Source organism: Drosophila subpulchrella, chromosome X, assembly GCF_014743375.2.
Source record: "Drosophila subpulchrella strain 33 F10 #4 breed RU33 chromosome X, RU_Dsub_v1.1 Primary Assembly, whole genome shotgun sequence".
Classification (NCBI taxonomy): domain Eukaryota; kingdom Metazoa; phylum Arthropoda; class Insecta; order Diptera; family Drosophilidae; genus Drosophila; species Drosophila subpulchrella.
The window spans coordinates 11,260,003-11,281,104 of NC_050613.1; the positions used below are offsets into that span (position 1 = coordinate 11,260,003).

Sequence of the window (21,102 nt, forward strand, 5' to 3'; positions counted from 1 at the left end):
ATTTTTGACGAGCTATCAAAAAGGTAAGAAAAATTGATAAAAAATGTGTGCTTAGATATGAATGTCATGTAAAAGTACTCACCACGCTGAGAAGTGGAAGGTATAACATTCCATGATCAGACTATTTTTGGCCAAGTTAAGGTGTACCAAAGATGGGGCTTAGTGACCCCAAATCGTCGAAGGTGACCCCAACCTTTGCTTGCTGTAAATCAAAAATCGATAAGTCAGTTTATCCAACTTAAAGCTTACTTACCGCTTTTCCAGTACGCAGCCCTGGTTGTCAAGTGATAATAATATCGATAGTGGTCGATCAATCGGAAGTCGATTCCATTCCAGAGTTCAGTAAACCATTTTTAGCCCCCATCAGCTGGAAGCTTTCATCAGTCGATGTTTGGATTCAACTAGAACAGCAAGTGTCCCATTTAAAATCGCGAATAGGAAACCGGAGTACAAGTGTTTACAGCAAGTGCTCCAAAAACGATCCCTGGTGGGTGCCTGATAGACGCGCCACCGAAATCCGATACGATCAGGTCTCCTAGTGCAAAAATTCCAGTGAAAACTGTCGCCTAGGCAATCGGTTTCCAAGTGTTCAATTGGGTCGCAGCCCCACGATTTGGAGTTGGGGTGTTAGAAATGCCATCTATACGATGGCGCCACAAGTGACACACACTCGTTTCTGTCTGAGATTTTGAGGCTCCTGCTCCTGGTTTTTCTGGTCCTGCAACAAGATCTTCCCTGAGTTCCCCAACTTCCCTGCCTTGTCCATTGTCAGTTTTTCAGACGCCACGTGCTTTGTTACTTGGTTTTTTCTTTTGGGGGGATGGGAGAGGAAATTGTAAGGATAATGGGTTTGGAGAAGGCGTCTACGATTTCCTGTCCCTGGGGAATTGTTTTCCCCTCAAGAAAAAAAGAGGCGACGAATACTCGATAGTTGAACAGGCCGATCAAACAGATTTATCTACTTTGCATAATGCCCAAGGAACTACGCATGCTTTTGAAGGCTATATGAGTTCATTGATAATATAATTTATCTTAATTATCTAAAATACTATAAAGATAAATATTAGAGTATAAGAAGTCGAGAAGTGAATTTTATTGAAAGCTTATAATAAATATTTATCCATCTATTTTAGGATTATTATTATAGATATGAAGTTCTAAAAAGTGAATAATATATTTTAATATTTACAGATCCAAGGAGGAACTTCTTTTCAACATAATATTTCTTAACCGAAGTTGAAGCTATAATAAATATTTCAAACATCACAAGTTCTTAAAAAATTTTTAAGGTTTTTGCTGTCTCGATAAAAGGCATTGTATTTTTAAGGTGAGTAAAATGTAAGACCCGAAAACCTAGTGCGTAGCGCATTAATTCCCCTGCAGCAGCTTCTTTTGTGAATGACTCTCGGTTAAATTTCGGTTTTGGTCAGCCAGCTTGCAAGTCCTCCAGCAAGTTGGTTGTTTCGGAATTGTTTATTTAACTCGCAGCTCTTCCGGCTGCTACTGGCTGGGCTTTATGGTTATGGATACAGTAGCCCAGAGCTTCGGAGGTTCAGAGCACCAGAGCCTCTGAGTTCCCGAGTTTCGGGCAACTGCGATCGCAGGGAGCAACAGTAGCAATGAATTTGCATGTAGTACATGAAAACCGTGATCTCCAATTTGTTGTTGCCGGGGAGCGAGGATAGTGGAACGGGGGGCTCGAGGATCGGAGATCGGGATCGGGCTTTTGGGTCTGGCATGGCGTTGCTTCGAATTGGTTACAGGGCCGTACTTAGCTACATGCCAAAAAAAGTTTTGTAACATTATTTTAAGGTGCCGGCTTTGCGACTGCATTTGCTACCTTGCTTCTTTGATTCGCTGCTTTCCTGCTTGCAAGATTGCCAGCTAGCGACACTGAGAAAAAAATCATTGTAAATCAAAAATGGGTACTTTGGTTTTGCAAATAATACAAATTAACAAAATTCTGTTAGTGAAACAATACCTATTTGCAAACAGAAAGTAAAGAGTTGCCACCTAGCTAATAATGCAAATATTTAACTGTGTGGCAACCATAAAAAACATATTTTCTTAGGTATATAAAAAAATGTTTGTGGAAAACAATATTTGTTATAAATTTAGTAACCCTTGATTACAAGTTTTCTTTCCCTACAGCCTTAATGAGAGAAGTCAGCCTTCAGGAAGAGTTGCCAGAGCTTAAGTTCTGGTTATCAAAGCGATCTGGTAGCCCCAAGTCAAACTTTTTTCAAGCTAGAATAAAAATTGGAGGTTATGTTTTATATATTACAACACACTTTTAATGAATAATTCTAATGTTGAACTATTTTTGTTATTCGGCATATAGTGAAGTATATTTTTTCTCTGTGCACTTTGGCTGGCTCGTTGCAAGTTGTCAAGCTTGCCATGGCAAATTTGCGATCAAGCGACAACAACAGTGACAACAAGAGCCGGTGACGGGACGCCCAATGTCCCAGTGTCCCGCTGTCTTCCCTCCCCCCTCGTTTTAACCCACCCCCGGTGCCTTCTTAACCCCCCCGAGTACCCAGAATCTTAACCATTTCCATATGCAACACACACAGTGTGATCTGTGAGCCAGGCTTCTTGGGTTTCAGCGCTGTACATCACGTCGCCTTGTTTGCCATCGCAGCTCCAGGCGGACAAAAACTTCTCTCTGGGGTCCCAAAAGCTAAGGAAAAACCCCCCCAATCCCCGCTATCAGTAAAGCCCCCCACCCCAGAAAAGGGGCCTGAACTTTATTGACCATATTGATTGCTGCTGTATTGATCGCTTGTTCCTGATAACAAACAAATGGCCAGGGGGCACAGTGGGATCCAAAACTTGCAGATGCGAGATGCAAAGGTTTGACACACCATGCAAGACACATTTTTTTGCGCTCACTGTTTGCTTTATGATGATGAGCTGCGGCTGACTAACGATTGGGTTTATGCATACATTTTGGAAATATGAGGGATTTTTGTGGAAAATATGAAACTAGATAGCAGTTCCAGAAAATCAACTTGACACTTGTGCGTCTCGTCATTTCAATCAAATCAACTTGAGACCTTTATTTATTGTTATTTCAATACTTCAAGGCAACACACACATTCCATTGCTCATCATTGAATGGTGTTTAATGCTCTTAATATTTTCATTAAATATTTTAAATGAAGATATCATCTTCAAAATATCATGTTTTTTATTAAATCAATAATTCTACAATTTAATTCCCCTTATCCCGTTTTCTATCCCCGCATAAACGTAGACGGTGTCTAGTGAGGGCTACCGACCTGGTAAAAAAGCCAGCGGGTGGTTCCTCCTCAGGATCCTCTGGGACTGGGAATCCACAGTCTGAATAACTTGGAAGCTGGGAGCTTGGCACTGAGAAAGATTCACTCCGGCACGTTGCATATTCATAATTTCCAGTTGGGGATTTATCAATTGCACATCTCAGTCATGAAAACGCATAAACATTTCAAAATGCCTGGCGCGGGTCAATAATTTGACATGAACGAAACAATATGCAGACACGTTCGCCAAAACCGGCGTGGATGGGTTAAGGAGGGGTCTGTGAGGGGTAGGGGGGCCTGGGGAGTGTTAAGGTCGCCTGGCAGATGGCAGACAATGAATTGTGGCCAAGAAACGCTTTCAGCCAAGTCAGCTCTCAGTATATATGTATGTCTGTGGGCATATTCTGCTTACATATTTATGCTTGGCCCATTGATGATGTGTGAATAATTGAAAGCGGCAGCAGGTTGAATTTTCGATGGGTATGGGGTCTTCAAGGGGTTAAAGGGGGAAACCCAGCGAAGAGGAAGCACGAGCTTTTCCCCTCTTAAGCTGCTGCCTTAACTTAACTTTCAAGCCTAGTGGCTGAGTTGTCTGCCAACAACAGGCTAGCAAACACTCCATAAAAAACCCTCAAGTGCCTGCAAGATCATCAGCAAAGGGGGGGTTTTCACAGGGGGAAAGGGGGAAGAAAGCCTAACTGCCCCATGGTTTTACTATCACTAAAGATAGGACCCTTCTTGTCCAGGCAGAAAAAGTAATACCAACTTAAAAGTTACACCTTAGAAATAGTATATCCTTAATTCTTTATTATATACATAAGTAAAAAACAAACATTAGGTTAATATTATGGGTTATATTAATTAATATTATAATTTATAGAAGCACAACGCAAAATCATATATATCATATAAAGTACATTATATTTGTTCTCTGTGCAGAAATTGAATTCCTGGGTTGTGTTAAAGACCCGAGAAAAGGGAATGGAAGATTTGGGGGATTGGGAAGACAGTGGGGGAAGACTGAGAGACGCCCACACACAAGTTGGCAGTTTTTCTGATTTTTCAGAGTTTTTCGAGTGCACACACACGCCCACCTTTTCGCAATTCGCGTAGAGCCATGGCCATAAAATCTAGAAATCTCCGAATGCAATTCAGTTCATCTTCAGGGCTTTCTTTTCCATCTTTCTCCCCACACCCCTCACTCTTTGGCAATTTTGTAATTAATTTATTGCCCCGATGGCGCGACTTTGCGATGTGTCAAAACTATTTTTAATTGGTGTTGCTAGTCAGTCAGACTGGAGAGAGACGAGACCCGGTTTCCCTTTTCCGATCCCGATCCCTATCCCAATTCCGAACCGATCCGCGATTCCCCGAAGATCGTAAACCAGGCAAGATCAAAGCGGGGCTGGCTGCTGAAAAGAATTCACTTTCTATTTTCTGCGATTTAATTGATATTTCGCGGCGTTGTGTCTGTCGCATTTTGCCACAAGCCCCACCATTCCGCTCTGCCCACGGCCAGCCACGTGACTAATGTCCTGCTCAATAGACACTAAAGATGCATTACCCACTACCCAAGGAAGTGCACTGAGAGAAATCTCGAGGTGACAGAAAGTTAGGACTCGAAAATCTAGTTTAAACCTTGAGCTTATAGGACTTTAAAACTGCTTATAATTATAACTATAATACATAATTTTAAAGAATATGTTTTGTAATCTATCGTGTCAAAAATGAAAACAATTTTATGATTTTCATAATATCAAAGTATTTATATTTGGATGTCTATAATAATAATAATTATTTTTAACTCAACCTATTCTTAAAAATTCTTGTTTCGATATCTACAATATCTTATTAGATAAGATAATTACATGTTTTTTTTTTAAATACCTATATTGTTTTCGAAGTGTTGCTTATACAGAAATCCATTATAACGCTATTTCTAGTTCCGTTGTCCATCTCTAAGATATATTATATAGATTTTCACATGTGATTTAGTATATAGAAATAACGATATATATTCTGGAAATCTAATTTTGGCTGAATATAATATTTTTTTTTGGTGGACCATGTATAATACCGTTTCTCGCGGTGTACCCTACCGAACCAAACCAAACCGATCCGATCCAAATGCGAGACGAGAGACGCGTCGCGAGAGCTGCGTTCACAATTGCATTTTAATGCAAATTTGGTGTCAACGCAATATCGACCATGACAGACGCAGTCGCAGTCTCTGGGTCTTCCGATCCTCAAACCCCATCCTCCAGCAGTCTTCTGCATATATCTGCGTACATGCCCCGTCTCTTTCTCCACGCTCACGCACTTTTGCGGCCATCTCTTTCTGCCACCCATAAGGCCGTCTCTTTCTCTTGCGACGGTGTGTAAGTGGCGGCTGCTGGGTGTTAAAGTGACTGATTAAGTTTGCCTTGCTGTTTTTGTTGCCGTGGCTGCCTTTTGACGCTAAACGAATTATACGCTTACGTAGGTGGCAGACACTCTGGCAAAAATCGGAGAAAGAAGCAGATTGCCGAGCCAGAGGGGAGGGGGCCTTGGATCGGAACCCAAATGAATTGAGACGCGCCAGAAAAGTTATAAATATTGTCCCTAGAGGGGCGTCATCGCCGCCTTGTTGTTGGCTCTTTTGCGATTTTGGCCCGATGTTTTTGCGAATTCAAAAACGTACGGTGATCCTTGTGTGGGCGTTGCGAAAAAAAGTATGTCTCCTCAGGGAGAAGTGAACAAGAAGTTGGCTAAGAGGGGGATAATTGCCTTGAGGGCATTATGATTTACTGTCATAACAGAATGTTACTTTGAAATCGAAATAATCATTAAATGGAATTCGATAGGTTATCATCTTAGCTAGTATATTTATATTATTAGTGTTATTACTTTTATTTTATATTCCAAATCAAAAAACTATCTTTTATCTTTAACTACTTGATTTTTATTACTCCCGGTAGCCGAAATACCCATTTTAATTCGATTTGACATCTTAATCAGATAGCACTTACCTTCCCATCGATATCCGAGTAGGCGTTACCTCTTTCTTTCCCAATTTCCCATTACCCCCCTGCCATTTTTCCTATCCCATCCCATATTTACCATGACATCTAATAAAGTCGTAAAATATCGCACGCACTCGTAAAAGTTCTTCGGATTTATGATCGCCAGGGTTCCTAGTTTCGAAATTCTTTTTATGGCGCCGCGGCTACTGTCTAAGGATCGGTCCTACTTTCAAATATATAACCCGCTCTCTCGATGGATCGAAGTACTCGTGCACTTGCGTAATTGAAACCTTTCCCTGCCTTTCGGATCGGTTTATGGCGATCGTAAAGCGATGGGCTACCTGTTGCCCGTGTTGCCCATTGAGGGAAATGGACGCCCATTGATGTTTATCGGGCTATCGGTGAAAGTTTTATGGCTTGTTACGCTCGTAACTGTCCTAGCTACATAAATACTCCCATCGGTACTCCCAAGCGGTAGCGATCGGTCTTTATTGCCCCGAGATGTTATCTAATCTTCAGAGGTTTTTTCGCCAAACTCACCTGCCAAGGTTAAGGTCTTATATGTTTTTTTTTTGTTGACTAAGACATCGATTGGTATTTATATATCTTGAATGATTAAACAGAAACTATGCTATATTGTAAAAGTTATAAATGTTTATTAAGAAATACTGGTATTTTTTTCTTAATCCTTAATAATGATTCCATATAAGAATAGCTTACTGAATTCCTGGTTTCTTATAAGCCTCAATCCATTGATTAGCATTCTCAATTGCTTTTGGGTCCATTGTTATCGAACATCCTCGACTGCTTCAAAGGAAATTTGGCTGGCCAAAACGATTTTCAATACGACGGGCTGTCATTTCCTATACTCAATTTTTTATTGCTTCCTGTCGTGCTTTTCCAACTTCCTGGGATAACCTGCCTCCTGCCCCCGATTTTTGGTTCAGTCTTTTTTTGTGTTTGCTGCCTCGAATCGCATTTCAAAAGGCAACTTAATCGAGCAAAATAAACCGTTTTCATATGCTCGAATTGAGGCAAACACGTCGCATTACAAGGGGGGAGAATTGTCATTTGGTTTGGTTCTTCGGTTCTTTGGTGCTTTGGTTCTTTGGCTCTTTGGGGAATTTCCAAACGGGCCAAGGGGTTGCCTCTTCTCTTCTCTCCTTTTCTTTCTTTTTTTGCACGGATTTTCTTGTTCACTTCACGCGCCGTTCGAAATGCGCGAAATCTCTCAGGTTTTTAAAGGAAGGGAATCGCGATGATGGGGAGTGGCTGCCTTTGTCAAAGGATTATCACTTCCTTTTGGGGGACATTGTAAAGGAGTGAAAAGTAGAGAGAGTTACTCTGCTAATGAGCTGTGCCCGTAACCAACTCTCTTTACTGGAACACCTACAAAAAATGTAAACAGTAAGTAAATTAACAGAAAATCTATTTTAAAGTATATAAAGTATATATTTAAAACTGTCCAGATTAAAACCCCTTAAAAAAGTATCTTTAAAGTATATTCCTTATATTCATCAGACCATTGGGCTATAATACGTTTAAACACCTTTACTAGTAACCTTAATCTCTTGAGGTTTTAAAAACATTTAAAAAATCTCTTAAAAGTATGCTTCTTTTTATTCAGTAGACCTTTGAATTACAAGTAAAACGAAGCATACTTTTAGACACCTATCTTAGAGACTGTAAGCCTCTAGTTTGAAGATTAAACAGGAAAATAGTTACTAAGATATATTGGAAATTGTATCTAATTTTCTTTGACAACAATTGGAACATTTGAAACCACCTACTTATTCTCTCGGTGTAGTGGTCCCCAACTCCCATCCCGTTTTTCTCAGTACATCTGCCAGAGATGTTGGATTGACAGTGTGCAATATGCGTTGATTTTTTATGGCCTTCAATTTGCCGTGGCTGTGGGGCCAAATGCCGAACTCCGAGTCGAAGTATAAGTCGATGGCGATGCTCCGGAGTCGCGCTGTGCCGATCTCGAAATGCAGATAATAATTATTTCAATATGTGTGACTGACTTGCTTGAATGACTGACTGCCAGACGGACGAACTGACGGAGGGATGGATGGACGGACGGAGATCGCAGGGCAATGCCAATGCCAAAACGTCGTCCCAGATCGTCATCGTCATGATCTTCATTATCATTATGCGAGTGGATCAAAACCGCGAAGCCGCCAACAACATTTCAGTATCTTCGCCTGCTTCTTTTTTTCAGAACTCACAAGGGGTATTTCGGGTTTTAGCAGAAGCTTGGATTGTTCTGGAGAGGGAAATATTAATGAAATATTAATTTGTATAATAAAGATATATATTTTGTTGGAACATAATCTACATCTAAAAGTGTATCCTAAAGTCCTTTGCAAATTATTTTATTCTCTGATTTTTAATCACATCTTTATAAAGTATAACTATACTACATTTTGTAACTGTTAGTAAAACATTTTAGAATTTAAGATATATACCATTTTCCAAAACTCTAGAAAGGGTTCATGTTTTGACTTTGGAAATCAAGAGAATATCTCGGGAATTTTGTTTTAAAATATAAAAAATCACCCCTAGAGTATTTGCAATTTCGATCTTAACCATGAATATTTAACTTTTGTTTTTATTGCTCTTCTGTTTGTGTTTTTGTTTTTGCATGTGCTCTGTTCTTGTTGTTTTTGTTTTGGTTTTGGTTATTGTTCTTGTTGTTGGTTTTCACTTAATCACTTGTTGAGAGCGAGACGGCAAGTGTTGGGTTTTTAAGTTGAAAATTGAATTTCTAAGAATTACAAAACAGCAACAAGAGAGCAACAAAGTGCCGTTGGCGTCTCGCGGCCCCCAAAACCAAAACCGAAACCAAACCGAATCAACCCCAATCCGAATCGGAATCCCCCGTCGAATATGTTGCATGCGATACGATACCATCTCACCACCATCTTATTCCGATCTGGCATTGCCTCAAGTCCCATATCAACCATATAAACCATGTCCCATATCCCATATCCCTTTATTCTCCCCCACACTTTCCATATCCCGTATCATCGCGGCGGGCTTCGTTTCATTGCATTGCATTAATTTTGCCAATTAAAAAGTAAATAGAGCCTGCATCCTTTAGCTGGATATCTACCCAATTTCCCCCCATTCCCTCTTATCAGAGAAAGAGAGGGGTATATTGCGGGTGAAAGAGATAGGGCATCTTTTTTGGCTGTGGGCGCGCAAAAGTTTTCAATACAATTTAATCCAATCTGCACACACATACATACCTATATGGATTGAAGGATGCTATACATATATATCTTTATATCTCAACTGATGAATTCCACAAGCAGTGCCACGCCCCCTGCCCGCTCCCCGCCCCTGGATTCATTTTTGGATTGCCTCAAGTGCCTGGGCTCAATTCAATCACTTTTTTCGGGGGAAGCCGCACAGTGGTTGGAGATTTGGCCATGGCAACCGCGGTATTTTGCCCACTGTACACCCGCACAAATAAAATCGCCAAAAGGCAATAAAGTTCCCTTCTACCTTTAGAGATTTAATAACAGCAATCATTTTATATTATTTAGTTTGAAGTCAACAAAGAGGCCATACTTCAATATAATTGGAAAGTATATTTATTATAGTTATCAATTTAAAATTATAATATTAAAAATAGCTTAAAATTAAGATAATTGTCGTACTATTTATAATTCCCTTTTTATTTTAATTAAAAAACAGCTGCTTGGTTTGATTTTCATTAAAAATAATTTGTAATTTTATGATTATTAGAGCTTTTCTCTGTGGTTTTTTCTATTTTCTCCCAATCATTTTACTTTTTCCCCTTGGTGACAAGTTCAGTGAAGAGTCCAAATTGCTTAGCATATGTGTGTATTTAAGGTGCTTTTTTTGGGCGTTCTTATTTTTTTTGGGGGCGGTGGTTCCTCATAGTCTTCTGGTTGCGGCTCAAGAGTGGGGCAGGCAATCTTCTGGGGCATCCAGTCGCAACCGTTTTGTGGCGCAATTGTCTCAACCGTCGACGCGTCGCTTGCGTATCGCATATCGCACCTGATGGGCTGGTCCAAAACAGCCGGCTAAAACCGAACCGCTCCACCCTTTTGCTACACCCCCCTCACCTTTCCATCTTTTTCTTGGCCGGATTGCTGCTCTGCTCGGAGCCCAAGCCCAAGCCCAAGCCGAAGCCAAAGACCCGGGCCCAAGTGGCAGCAGCCAACCATTCGTATAATTGTCGATGCGTTAAGGTAATTGTACACCCAGCCAACTGGCTGCCAACTGAGGCAGCAGTTGAGACCTGGCCAAAAGCAGAGCGGAGCAAGGCCGACCCAGCCGCAGCACTGCGAAAAATTAGCCAGTACTTCTGGCATTTTAAGCATAATCTTCAAGCTGCAACTCTTAGCTTGAAAGCTTAATATATCAGCGTAAATTGTTTTCGTTATTTTTTAGGAATACATTTCTTTTAAACTCAATTTTGGAGCTTCATTAAAACAATTTTTAATCGAATTACAATTTTTGGTATAATAATAAGCCCATCTTTAAATGAAAATAACTACAAAATTGGCCTTGTATGTCTTAAAAACTATTTATTTAAAACTATTTATATTTTAAGGTTGAAATTATTTTTAAAAGCATTTGTATAAGACAAACATTTTTTTAAAGCAAGTTCCAGAAAACCTTTTAAAAATGTTTTTAAATCTGAACAATTTAGAAAGCTACATTGTTTTGTTTTTAACTTTTTTATAAATTTTTTTTATGTTTCCACTGTTCCTAATTTTTTAGTCTTAAGATCTTAAATGTATCGCACAGTGCATATGTGTATCTGTATCTTGAAGCACACCGTTTCCGAGGGGGGAAGAGTGGGGGGTTTTTGGTGGGTGTAAGGCAGAGATGGTAGGGGAGGGGGGGTGTCACTGGGATAGATAGCTGTGGCTTCTGTTCAATGCCGTCGCCGTAGTAGTTGCCATCGTCGATTCACTCAGTCGTTTCTAAGTTTGCGTTTGTCGTCGTTTGCCATATTGATGGCACGCTCCGCCGCCTAGCTTTTCCTCTGCCCCCGCCCCGGCCCCTCCCACTTTTCCGACCACCACCCACTTTGGCCGCCCCTGGAGAGCATTTAAAATTTTAGTTTTCTGCTGACAACTAGCATTTTGCCATAGACAGACATCGGTCTTAGTTTGGTTTTTGGTGTTTGGTTTTGGTCTGATTTGCTAGATTTGATTTCAGGAAATCTCAACCGTCTCTCTCCATATATATACACCCCCCTCTATCCATCTTTACCCACCTGCCTGAATGCATTCGGTTTTGGATTCCGATTTGGACACCGATTTCCATTTGGATACGCATTTGTCAAGCCCTTTTGTTTGGCTCATTGTCTCCATTTGCCTTTTGTTGCAATTGAAAAATTATAGCAATTAAATGCCGGCGAAGACGAAGACCGAACTGAATTGACCAAGGTCCAGTTGGTTTGGCAATGCGAAATGGTATTAGATTCACTGCGGTTTACCCTCTTAAGTGGTGCATCAATGAAAGTGGTCATTCGATACTGCTTACTTACTAGATGTTCTGCTCATTGCGTTTTTCGGTTGAGTTCCCTGTGGCTCGAAAAATAACATAAACTCCAAATTGATCAAAAAATAAATTATCCCCAAAGTGATGGTGATCTTTGGTATTGGTAGCAAGCTGCTTAAAACAGTCGGTCATTTAGCTGTACGCCTTGATTTGGCTAAACTACGACTGAAAAACCACCAAAAAATTAGTATTTGTGACCAAAATCTGAACCCCAAAAATAACTGATGTACCCCCTTATAAAAAATGCGAAAATGGGTCAAAAAATAAATGTTCCTTAAAATGATGGAGATCGATAGCATTTGTAGCAAGCTGCTCAAAACAGTCGGTCTTGTGGCTGTACGCCTTGATTTGGCAAAACTACGACTGAAAAACCACTAAAAAATGTGTATTTTTGACCAAAATCTGAATCCCAAAAAAAAATGATGTACCCCCTTATAAAAATTGCGAAAATCGGTCAAAAAATAAATGTTCCTTAAAGTGATGGTGATCGATAGGATTGGTAGCAAGCTGCTCAAAACAGTCGGTCTTGTGGCTGTACGCCTTGATTTGGCAAAACTACGACTGAAAAACCACTAAAAAATGTGTATTTTTGACCAAAATCTGAATCCCAAAAATAACTGATGTACCCCCTTATAAAAAATGCGAAAATGGGTCAAAAAATAAATGTTCCTTAAAGTGATGGGGATCGATAGGATTTGTAGCAAGCTGTTCAAAACAGTCCGTCTTTTAACTGTACGCTTTAATTTGGCTACACAACAATTGAAAAACTGCAGGTAAAAGAAGTATTTTTGACTGAAATCTGAATACCACTTTCCGCCCTGAAAAGTCTATTATAAATAATAATATAAATTGTATGTACTCCAAAATAATACAAAACTAATACATTTTTTTTCAAGTATTCCCTATTGAAGCCGAATAGAATTCTTATTATCCCTATAATTTGAAATCCTGGAACATTTTCGATCGTCGATCAGACATTTATTGGCGCTTGTTCTTAGGGAATTTTTTCGGAGGACTGTTTCCGAATTCCTCGACAAGGGTACCGCAGTCAGCTGCATCGGCACACATATATCACATATATCACAGTACATCCGAGGGTTTGTTCGCTGGCAGTTTCGTATAATTTTTATATGCAGTCATCAACAGCTCATATATATTTTTATTGCCAGCGCGAACAGCGATATGCATCTGAGGCATCAGAAACAAGAAAAAGATCGGGCGGCAGATGAAGATGCGGCTGAATCCGAATCCGAATACGAATCCCAATCCAAAGATCATTATGATGATGATGATGGTGAGGATGGGGATGGTATGGGATGGGATGATGACTATTTCTGCGTACAGATTTCCAATAAAAATTCTGTCGACTTGAGTTCGGTTTTCGGCCGAGTCTCCGTATTTCATTTGGTGTGTGAGCGAGATTTACACGCTGATACAAGAGTATATACACAAAAGTAACAATAAAGGCGGACTGAGGAGATATACGTTAGTCACTCCGATTCCGATTCCGATTCGTTGGCTGTCTCTTTCTGGCCCTCTGGGCGTTAAGATTTATTTCTTTATTTTGGCAGCCAGTGGCCAGTTGTCTCTCTGTTTTATTACCAGGAAATTTGTATTTAATACGTTTTTTCCGCGTTTTTGTAGCGGGTTTCGGGTGCGCGACATTGTCGCCCGCTTGAGCTTAACCCACTAACCGTAAGGTTCTCCAACTAACCGTCGGTTATCTAGGCCCTCGATCGACACGCTTACAATGGGTTTCAATGGGCTTACCCATGATCTAGTTGGCCCAAATGGTGTGGTCGGTAGCCAATTTTCAATGGAAGCCACACACAATCAATCGGTTCGCAGAAGAGCTTCTAGCTTATAGGGCCTATAGCTTCTCTATGATCTTATCGACGACTTGTTGGTCCGCTCTAATCGATTTCGAGGTATTAGTAGGGCCTTTTCTTTCGGGAAAAGGTCTTACAGAACATGGAAAATAGATAGAACAACTAGCGAAATGGTCAGTACATTTAAAAAAAAAAGAAAAGATGGCTAGAGTAAACTGTCAGTTGATAAGGCTATAGTAGCCTATGTGAAAAGTTCATTCCAAATTGGAACTTCCTACATTAACAGTCTAAATCCAAACCTCAGAAATATATATATTTCCAAGAACATTTAACATGGGTCGCAGTAAGATAAAACGGAAGGCGCATTCGTATCGTCCTTTAATAAGTCGAAAAAATCCAGAGGATTACTATTTGACGCCCGAGCAGGTAAGGCGTATAGTCCAGCGGTGGTATTTCATATGGAACCCTCTATCGGAATCGGAATCGGAGTGCAGTTCCATGAAAGAAAGCCCCTTAAAGGACCCAACTGCCTATGGGGATTGGCATTTAATAGGGGGAAAGTATGATTTCGAGACGACTGGCCGGCAAATCCTGATGAATCTGAGCAACTATCCCACTCCGGAGATAATCCATCCGCCCGTCTCGTTGGCCTCCATAGTGCCCAACACCCTGCGGATTAACAGTCCACCCTATATCACCCATACGATCTTCGAGCATGTAATGGAGGACATATGTGAACGGGCCAAGGCATATATGAAACCACCCGAGTGTGAGGGAGCCGTGGGCTACGATCGACGGTACTACGACAGCCCCATTCTGATAAAAGCCCTAAGCAATCGACCCAGTCGCAGTGATCCCTTACCCACCAGAAGAAATATGGATGAGGAATCCTGGATGGATGGCCGCTACTGTGCCAAATTATTTGTGGAACTCAATGCACCTCTGGTGGACTATGCGAAACTTCGTCAACGCCCCAGGCATAAGAGGCCACCATCGAAGCGAAATAAACTCTTGGCGGGATTGAAAAAGAAATCGGTTCCCAAGAGGAATACCAAGAGTATGCGACCGCGGGCCAGGCTTGTTTTCCATACGGAAACGGAGCGTTTTGACCAAACGTGGGAGATTTTCGAGGAGGAGCCACTGCCCTCGGATGATTACTATGTGGAGTATGTGAACGACGAAGTCGATCTGGAGCCAGAGCAATCCTGGCACTCCTCGGTGGACGACGATTTGATACCAAAGGAAACCCGATCCCATTCGGATATTGCACTGGACTACTTGAGGGCCTGTCCCAGGCTAAGGCGCTGTCACAGCCTAGGCAGTCTTTAATATATGGAAGTATTTCTCACTCTGACTTCATTCAAACATTTTGAAAATTCCGATGTTTCAATTTGAAGAACTAAAAAATTCCAATACGAATATCATAACTTTTCGAAAAGCCCTATTTGAGAAGCAATAATATATAAATACTTTCAATTTCGAGAAGTCCATTCAAGAAAGCCCCCCCTCCGAAGACCCCCTATTCCGATTTCACGCAATTAAAAAGACCAGCAGTTAAACGAGGAAAAAGAGCGGCAATTGTAACAGGCGGCAAGCTCATCGATCAGTTGAAATTAATAAAATACTCAATAAATGCGCTCACAAAAACGTGTGCAAACAATCGATCAATCAGCGATTTGACAGGCCCGCAAATCGCTGGCTGAGTTGGATTCGGATTTGGAATTGGGACTCGGACTTGGACTTGCTCTTGGAATGGCGATTGGGTCTGGGGTATGGAGGTCTGGGGTATGGGGTATGGCTGACAGCCAGTCTGCTACCAATCTGCGAGTCGAGACTTCAAAACAATTACACAGCAACATTTCCAAAGGCCAAGCATCTGCATCTGTGTAGCTGTGTATCTGTGAGATACTCGACTTTCTTAGGGCGCTGAATATCCGAATTGGAATCATGGAATCATAATCGGAATCGGACAACTGCCACCGTACAAATGCGACGACTGTTGGCCTGTTGATTCAAGCGATTAATCGATAACAAATAAAAACATTTCGACAACTACTTCCAAAGAACGCGCTCCCAGCAGCCGCAAAACAGCGGTGCCAACTCCAGAACAAAACAGACCGGGGGCCCCAACTCCCTTTCGCTACAGTCAGAGAAATGACTGACGAGCCAATATCACAAAATTTAAAGTATTATAATCTTGACTTGTGTATTTATAACAAATGTTAAAAAGTTACTTGGGCGGAAAGAACAATTAAAGTCCTATAACTCCAAAACGCCTGCGTAATGTATTTACTTAAGAACGATCAAATTAAAAAAAAAAATCTAGGAAGATATTTACATAATTATAAATTTATATGTTAAATTCCTTTTTAAAATAAGTGGATAATATGATAGTGTTATAGACAATTTTTTTTATATTGTGTGAAAAATATTAGAGCATGGGATACCCGGAACCCATTTCCATTTTCTAAGAATATTTAAAAACAAAAGTTTCATATTAAGGTTTGTTTTTATATAATCATTAGTGCAGCTTTTGTATGGACCTTTATATATATATTAGGAACTTCTAATTTTGAGAATTTTTTTTTATAATTTATAATTTTGAGCTTGACAGAGATTTTTTGCAGTGCACCCCGCCCCTTGGGGCAACTCCATCGGAGGCTGTCAACAACTCGACATTGTGTGTATGAGTGGCGTGGTACGCATAAATGCCATGGAAATTTTCTTTTTAATCAATTATGAGTATTAAGCCAAGGGGCCAGCCGTCCATATGGGGATCGCTGGATGTGTGATCGCTGGGAGCGGGGTGCTCCGCGGAGGGATTCGGCGGATTCGGGGGCCTCACTGTGTATCTTGTATCTGGTATATGGTATCTGGTATCTCCGATCACCGATCGTCGGGGTGAGAGAGAAAAGAGCTCGAACGCGAGGCGCGCGCGGCGGCCGCAAGATAAAAATCGCAAACATTCTTTATTGAATGCTGTAGATGCCAACGCCAGACATCTCCCCGAACACACATATCCATGTGTGTGCGTGCTAACCATACAAGTGTAATCCCTAAGACCAAGTGGAGTGGCACTTCGAGTACTTCTCCAGCTGAAGTGGTGGCCTACGGTAGGCAAACTGCCAGTGCTCTCCCCATAAACGATCTTGGAACAGATCTGCAGGATCTTCTGGGGAAGAATTTCAAGTTCTACACCAAAGCATGAAGTTTGCAAATCAATAGAGTTCTTTAAAATGTATTTCAGTTCTAAGAAAGGACTGGCATGTAGATTGGCCCTCTTTCAAAGGAGTTTTGTGCCTTGTAAATTGGTATATCTTTATACTATATACCCCAAGCAAGGACACAAAAACACATCAATCCATGTTGAACCTTCACTTCTGAACCCCGAAAAGCTTAAATATTTTAGATAGAACCCACATGCCCGGCGTCTCAAGAAGAAGCGCACAACGTCAAACAAATCATAATCGGTGGCTGGTAGACAGTAGCTGCATACGCTTCAAACGGTCGACAGTTTGTCTGTCAAATTGACATTACACGCAGCGACGCGACTGCGACGCCGGCAGAGGGTAAGTCAAGTGTCGGCAGAGGCAGTGGCAGAGTCACCAACAAGTTGCATTTACATGGCACAGGCTGAAGGCTCTGCTTTTGTACACTGAGCGAAAAGCTGTCCACTCAAAATAGGCAGGAGTTCACAGCAAAAAAAAAATCCAAAGATTCTATAAAAGTTGAGAAAAACTGTTTGAAATCAAACAACAAAATAGAAGAAAGTGGAAAAATTATATAGCGGCTTGAAACCATTTATAAAGGTGCGGAAAAGTATTCTGTGAAAGGTATATTTCCATAGCATACTTTTGCGCACCTTCATGGGACATTTCAAATCTCTAAAGTTTTGGTTTAATATTCGTAGCACGCTTTTAGACACCTCTATGCTTGTTTTTAAAGATTTTCGAATTTTAGTTAGAAATCTTCTAAATAATCATAGCTTTAAGACAATTTTATACTATATTTTAAACCTTTAACGATTTGTTCAACATTTGTAGCATTCTTTTAGACACCCTTTTGGGTGTTTTTAAAACTTTTCATTTATTTTAAAGAACCTGTTAATGTTTCAAACTTGTATGCAACTTTATAGGATATTTCAAACCTCTTACGATTTAGTAAATACTCTTTACATACTTTTTTTTTTTATTGGAATTTTCATTAGAACTTCATAGTTTTCCACTGGGTTTTCGAATGAAAGAGCATATTTCTGATAGCCCTAGTATTTTTCCCAGTGCACCTGGACTTGGACTTGGTTCGGGACTTGGTCTTGGACTCGGATTTGGAATCAGGGACTGGGGACCTGGCCTGAGTTTCATTCCGGGCGTAGGCCGCTTGACTGACTGACGGACTTGGCTGTTGGCTTCTGTTTGCGGCGCTGACTCAGCTGAATCTGGACCCGAATCCCCGAGCTCGAGTTCGAGTCCAGGCCTGAACCTGAACCTGAACCTGCAGCTGAATCTGAAGATGATGAAGCCGAGGCGAAGGCCTCCAGCTGAAGCCGATGATTTTCCGCTTGGCTTGGCTTCGCCTGGCAACCTGTTGGCAACTCATTAAATAATGCCGATGACTGGACAAATTCGTATTATGGTTTTTTTTGTATTTATTTTTTATTATTTCGTTTTATTTTTCATTTTTTTTTATTGTGGTGATTAAACAAGCCCAGCATAATCCTTGCTGTGCAGTGGAATTGCATTTGACTGGGAGACCGGAACGTTGGCGTTATAATTCTACCAGCCCACCTCCATTCGGGGCTTCTCCTTTATAACCCCCCCCCGGTTGTCCCGATACCCCGATCTCCTCCAGCTGACAGTTCTCCTCCTGGCGATGTTGCTTCTGGTTCCTTCTGTTCCTGTGTGTTTGTGTGCCAAAGTGACACTTGTACAGATTTTCTTAATGCGCCAAAGTGCCACTTGTCGTCTGTTGACGCTCCTCGTCCTCCGCTCCATCGTCCCCATCCCCGCCAGAAGTCTCCCAGAATCCACAGAAATCCCAGAATGCCAGAGATCGAAGCCGTTTTGTACGTGTCCCTTGGCAGTGAAATTTTGTGAAATCAGCGCTAAAACGAAGACAAGTTGTCCGGGGAACATGGAGGATTCGAATCCTCAAAACTTGTCCGTCTCTCTCTTTGGCCCAGGCACAATTCTAATTGCTGGCCAACGCACAATTTGTCACATGCCAAATTAATAAACGACTTTGGCCAAGAGATGCACCTTCGCTTTTCGGCCCGCAAAACAGTAGCAGCTGATTTTGGCCTCAAGTTGGCAGAATCGGTCCTTTGATTGAGTGGATGAGTTGTCTTTAGAGCTGTGTGGGTTTTCCTCTAGTAGTTTTCCAGTGCAAAGCAACTTTAACACTTCAGATGTGTGAGGTCTTAAGGCGACTGCAGTCCATATATCATTCTTAAGGCGGCCACTTTAAAAAGTGGGGCTGTAAAACTGGTATAAGGAACCTTAAAGAGACATTATTTTATTAAATAAAAATCATATGACAGATATAATCTAATTTATAAGAGAAATATTATTGTTCCGAATTTAATGGTTTTAAAAATAAAAGGAACCTATAAAAACCGAAATACATAAAAAATGCAATTACATAAAGTTTAAATCCATTGAACTTTTTCTGACCACTCCATTTAGGGGGCAACCATTTATATATTTCACCTTTTGAGTCGCCATTATGAGTAATTACCTTCCTCCAATCACCGAACATTTAATAAATCTCAAAGGGGCGTTCTTAAGCTCCAGCAAACCAGCGACTTACTCTTAATTGCACCTAGTTGTTGTGATTATTATAGGTGTGTATCTATATAAAAATGGACTGGGTATGCTCAACTAAGTAGTTCATATGTGAGGCCTTAAATTCAGTTCCAAATGTTTTATACTTATGGAATTTAATATGTTTACAAGACCTTGTGCACTGATTGTGAGTATATCGATGTTGGCTTATCAAAAAATTATACCATTGGGAGCACTCAATATTATTGTGATTTATTTATGGAGCTGAAAATATTTCAGCTGATTGGCTTGAAATATTTCCTTAATTAATAAAAAAGTTTTTAAGATAAATGGAGGGGCTTTATAAATTATGGAAAATTCAATTTAATGCTCCAAATTTTTTAAAATAACTATGGTATCTCCTAGTCGAGTCCATCAAGATTCCAAGGAGCTAGCCACTTGTTGCCGCTGGCTGGATGATTTTGTTGTAATACTGGGCAGGGCCCCGGGGCAGTCTTTATTTTCTTGGTTTTTGCCTCTGGTTTTTTTTCATACCCCTCTCTGGTTGAGGCTGCCACTTAATTTATTTGTCACCGAACCGAAGCGCAAATGAAGTTCGAAAAAACCAACCGACATGCAAAGGCATCCGAGAAAAGTCAACACACAGCGACCACGGAATCGTTTGAAATAATACGAGAGGGGAGGAAAACCGAAGGCAGCGGCAAAAAAGCTGAAGAAATAATTACAAATTAAAATGAAACACGGAATGGGACAGACAGACAGACGAATACATATACACATATGAGGAAGCCGGGCTTTGAGATGATATGGAGGGGCTTTGAGGGGCCGGAGTTTTACCAAGTTTATAAATAGCTGCGTTGACGACGCCGCTGGCCACGCATGCGCAAAGATTTGTCATAATTGATAAACGACAACAGCAACATTCGAGACTCCTCCATTCGACCAAACAAAAAAAAACTAAACAGAAAAATGACAAGACTGCCATCGAAGTGGCCACTTTTTAGGGGTGGACCACGGCGATCTCAAGACCCCCGGTCACAGTTCCCATCCCGGTGACGGTGACAGTGATCACGCCTCGACGAGCACACAAATCGAAGCTACTGCATGTTTAACCCTAATTATTAGGGGGAAGTTCATGCCCATTAATATATTGAAAAAGGGAATTAATAACTTTTAACATTTTATAGCTTATGTCTTATGTCTTATGTCTTTTCCTTATCTTGGTGTGATCCATGATTCCATTTTTAAAGATTGCATTATCGAAATAATATTAAAGACAATTTCTTATTCGGAATTGATGAGTTACCATAAATAATTTATCAAGCAATAAGCCAATTCATATAAAGTTCTCTTATTAAACAGATGTCCCTGTTTTTGATTGTTGCTCATCTTATTTGACATTGCCATTATTATATATATTATTATAATATTATTATTCTATATACCATAAAAAATCCCCCTAAATAAATTCACTGTGCAATTACTGAGAAAATCCCGAAATCCCAATCGATCTTGGCACAGATGCACCACCAGATATCCAGATATCCAGATACTTTCAGCAGCTGCCAGACATAAAATCCGAAACGCAGACACAGGTGACGATGACAATGACAATGACAACTTCAGCAGCCGATTCAGCTGGAATCGCAATCGCGGC

The 21,102-nt window shown here is 40.7% G+C and overlaps 2 protein-coding genes across 3 annotated transcripts in view; both read left to right on the forward strand.

Annotated features, from left to right (window-relative positions):
• Positions 1-390: 390 nt before the first annotated feature.
• Positions 391-21,102, forward strand: part of LOC119557796 — a 54,297-nt gene continuing 33,585 nt past the window's right edge. For both annotated transcript variants that reach the window (XM_037870699.1, XM_037870700.1), the window contains exons 1-2: positions 391-487; positions 1,192-1,327. The gene's annotated coding sequence lies outside the window, so the exon portion shown is untranslated. The remainder of the gene's footprint in view (positions 488-1,191; positions 1,328-21,102) is intronic.
• On the forward strand, positions 13,919-15,312 carry LOC119557797. Its single transcript, XM_037870701.1, has one exon. It carries the CDS (start codon positions 13,999-14,001, stop codon positions 14,992-14,994), a length of 996 nt encoding a protein of 331 aa, XP_037726629.1. The 5' UTR covers positions 13,919-13,998; the 3' UTR covers positions 14,995-15,312.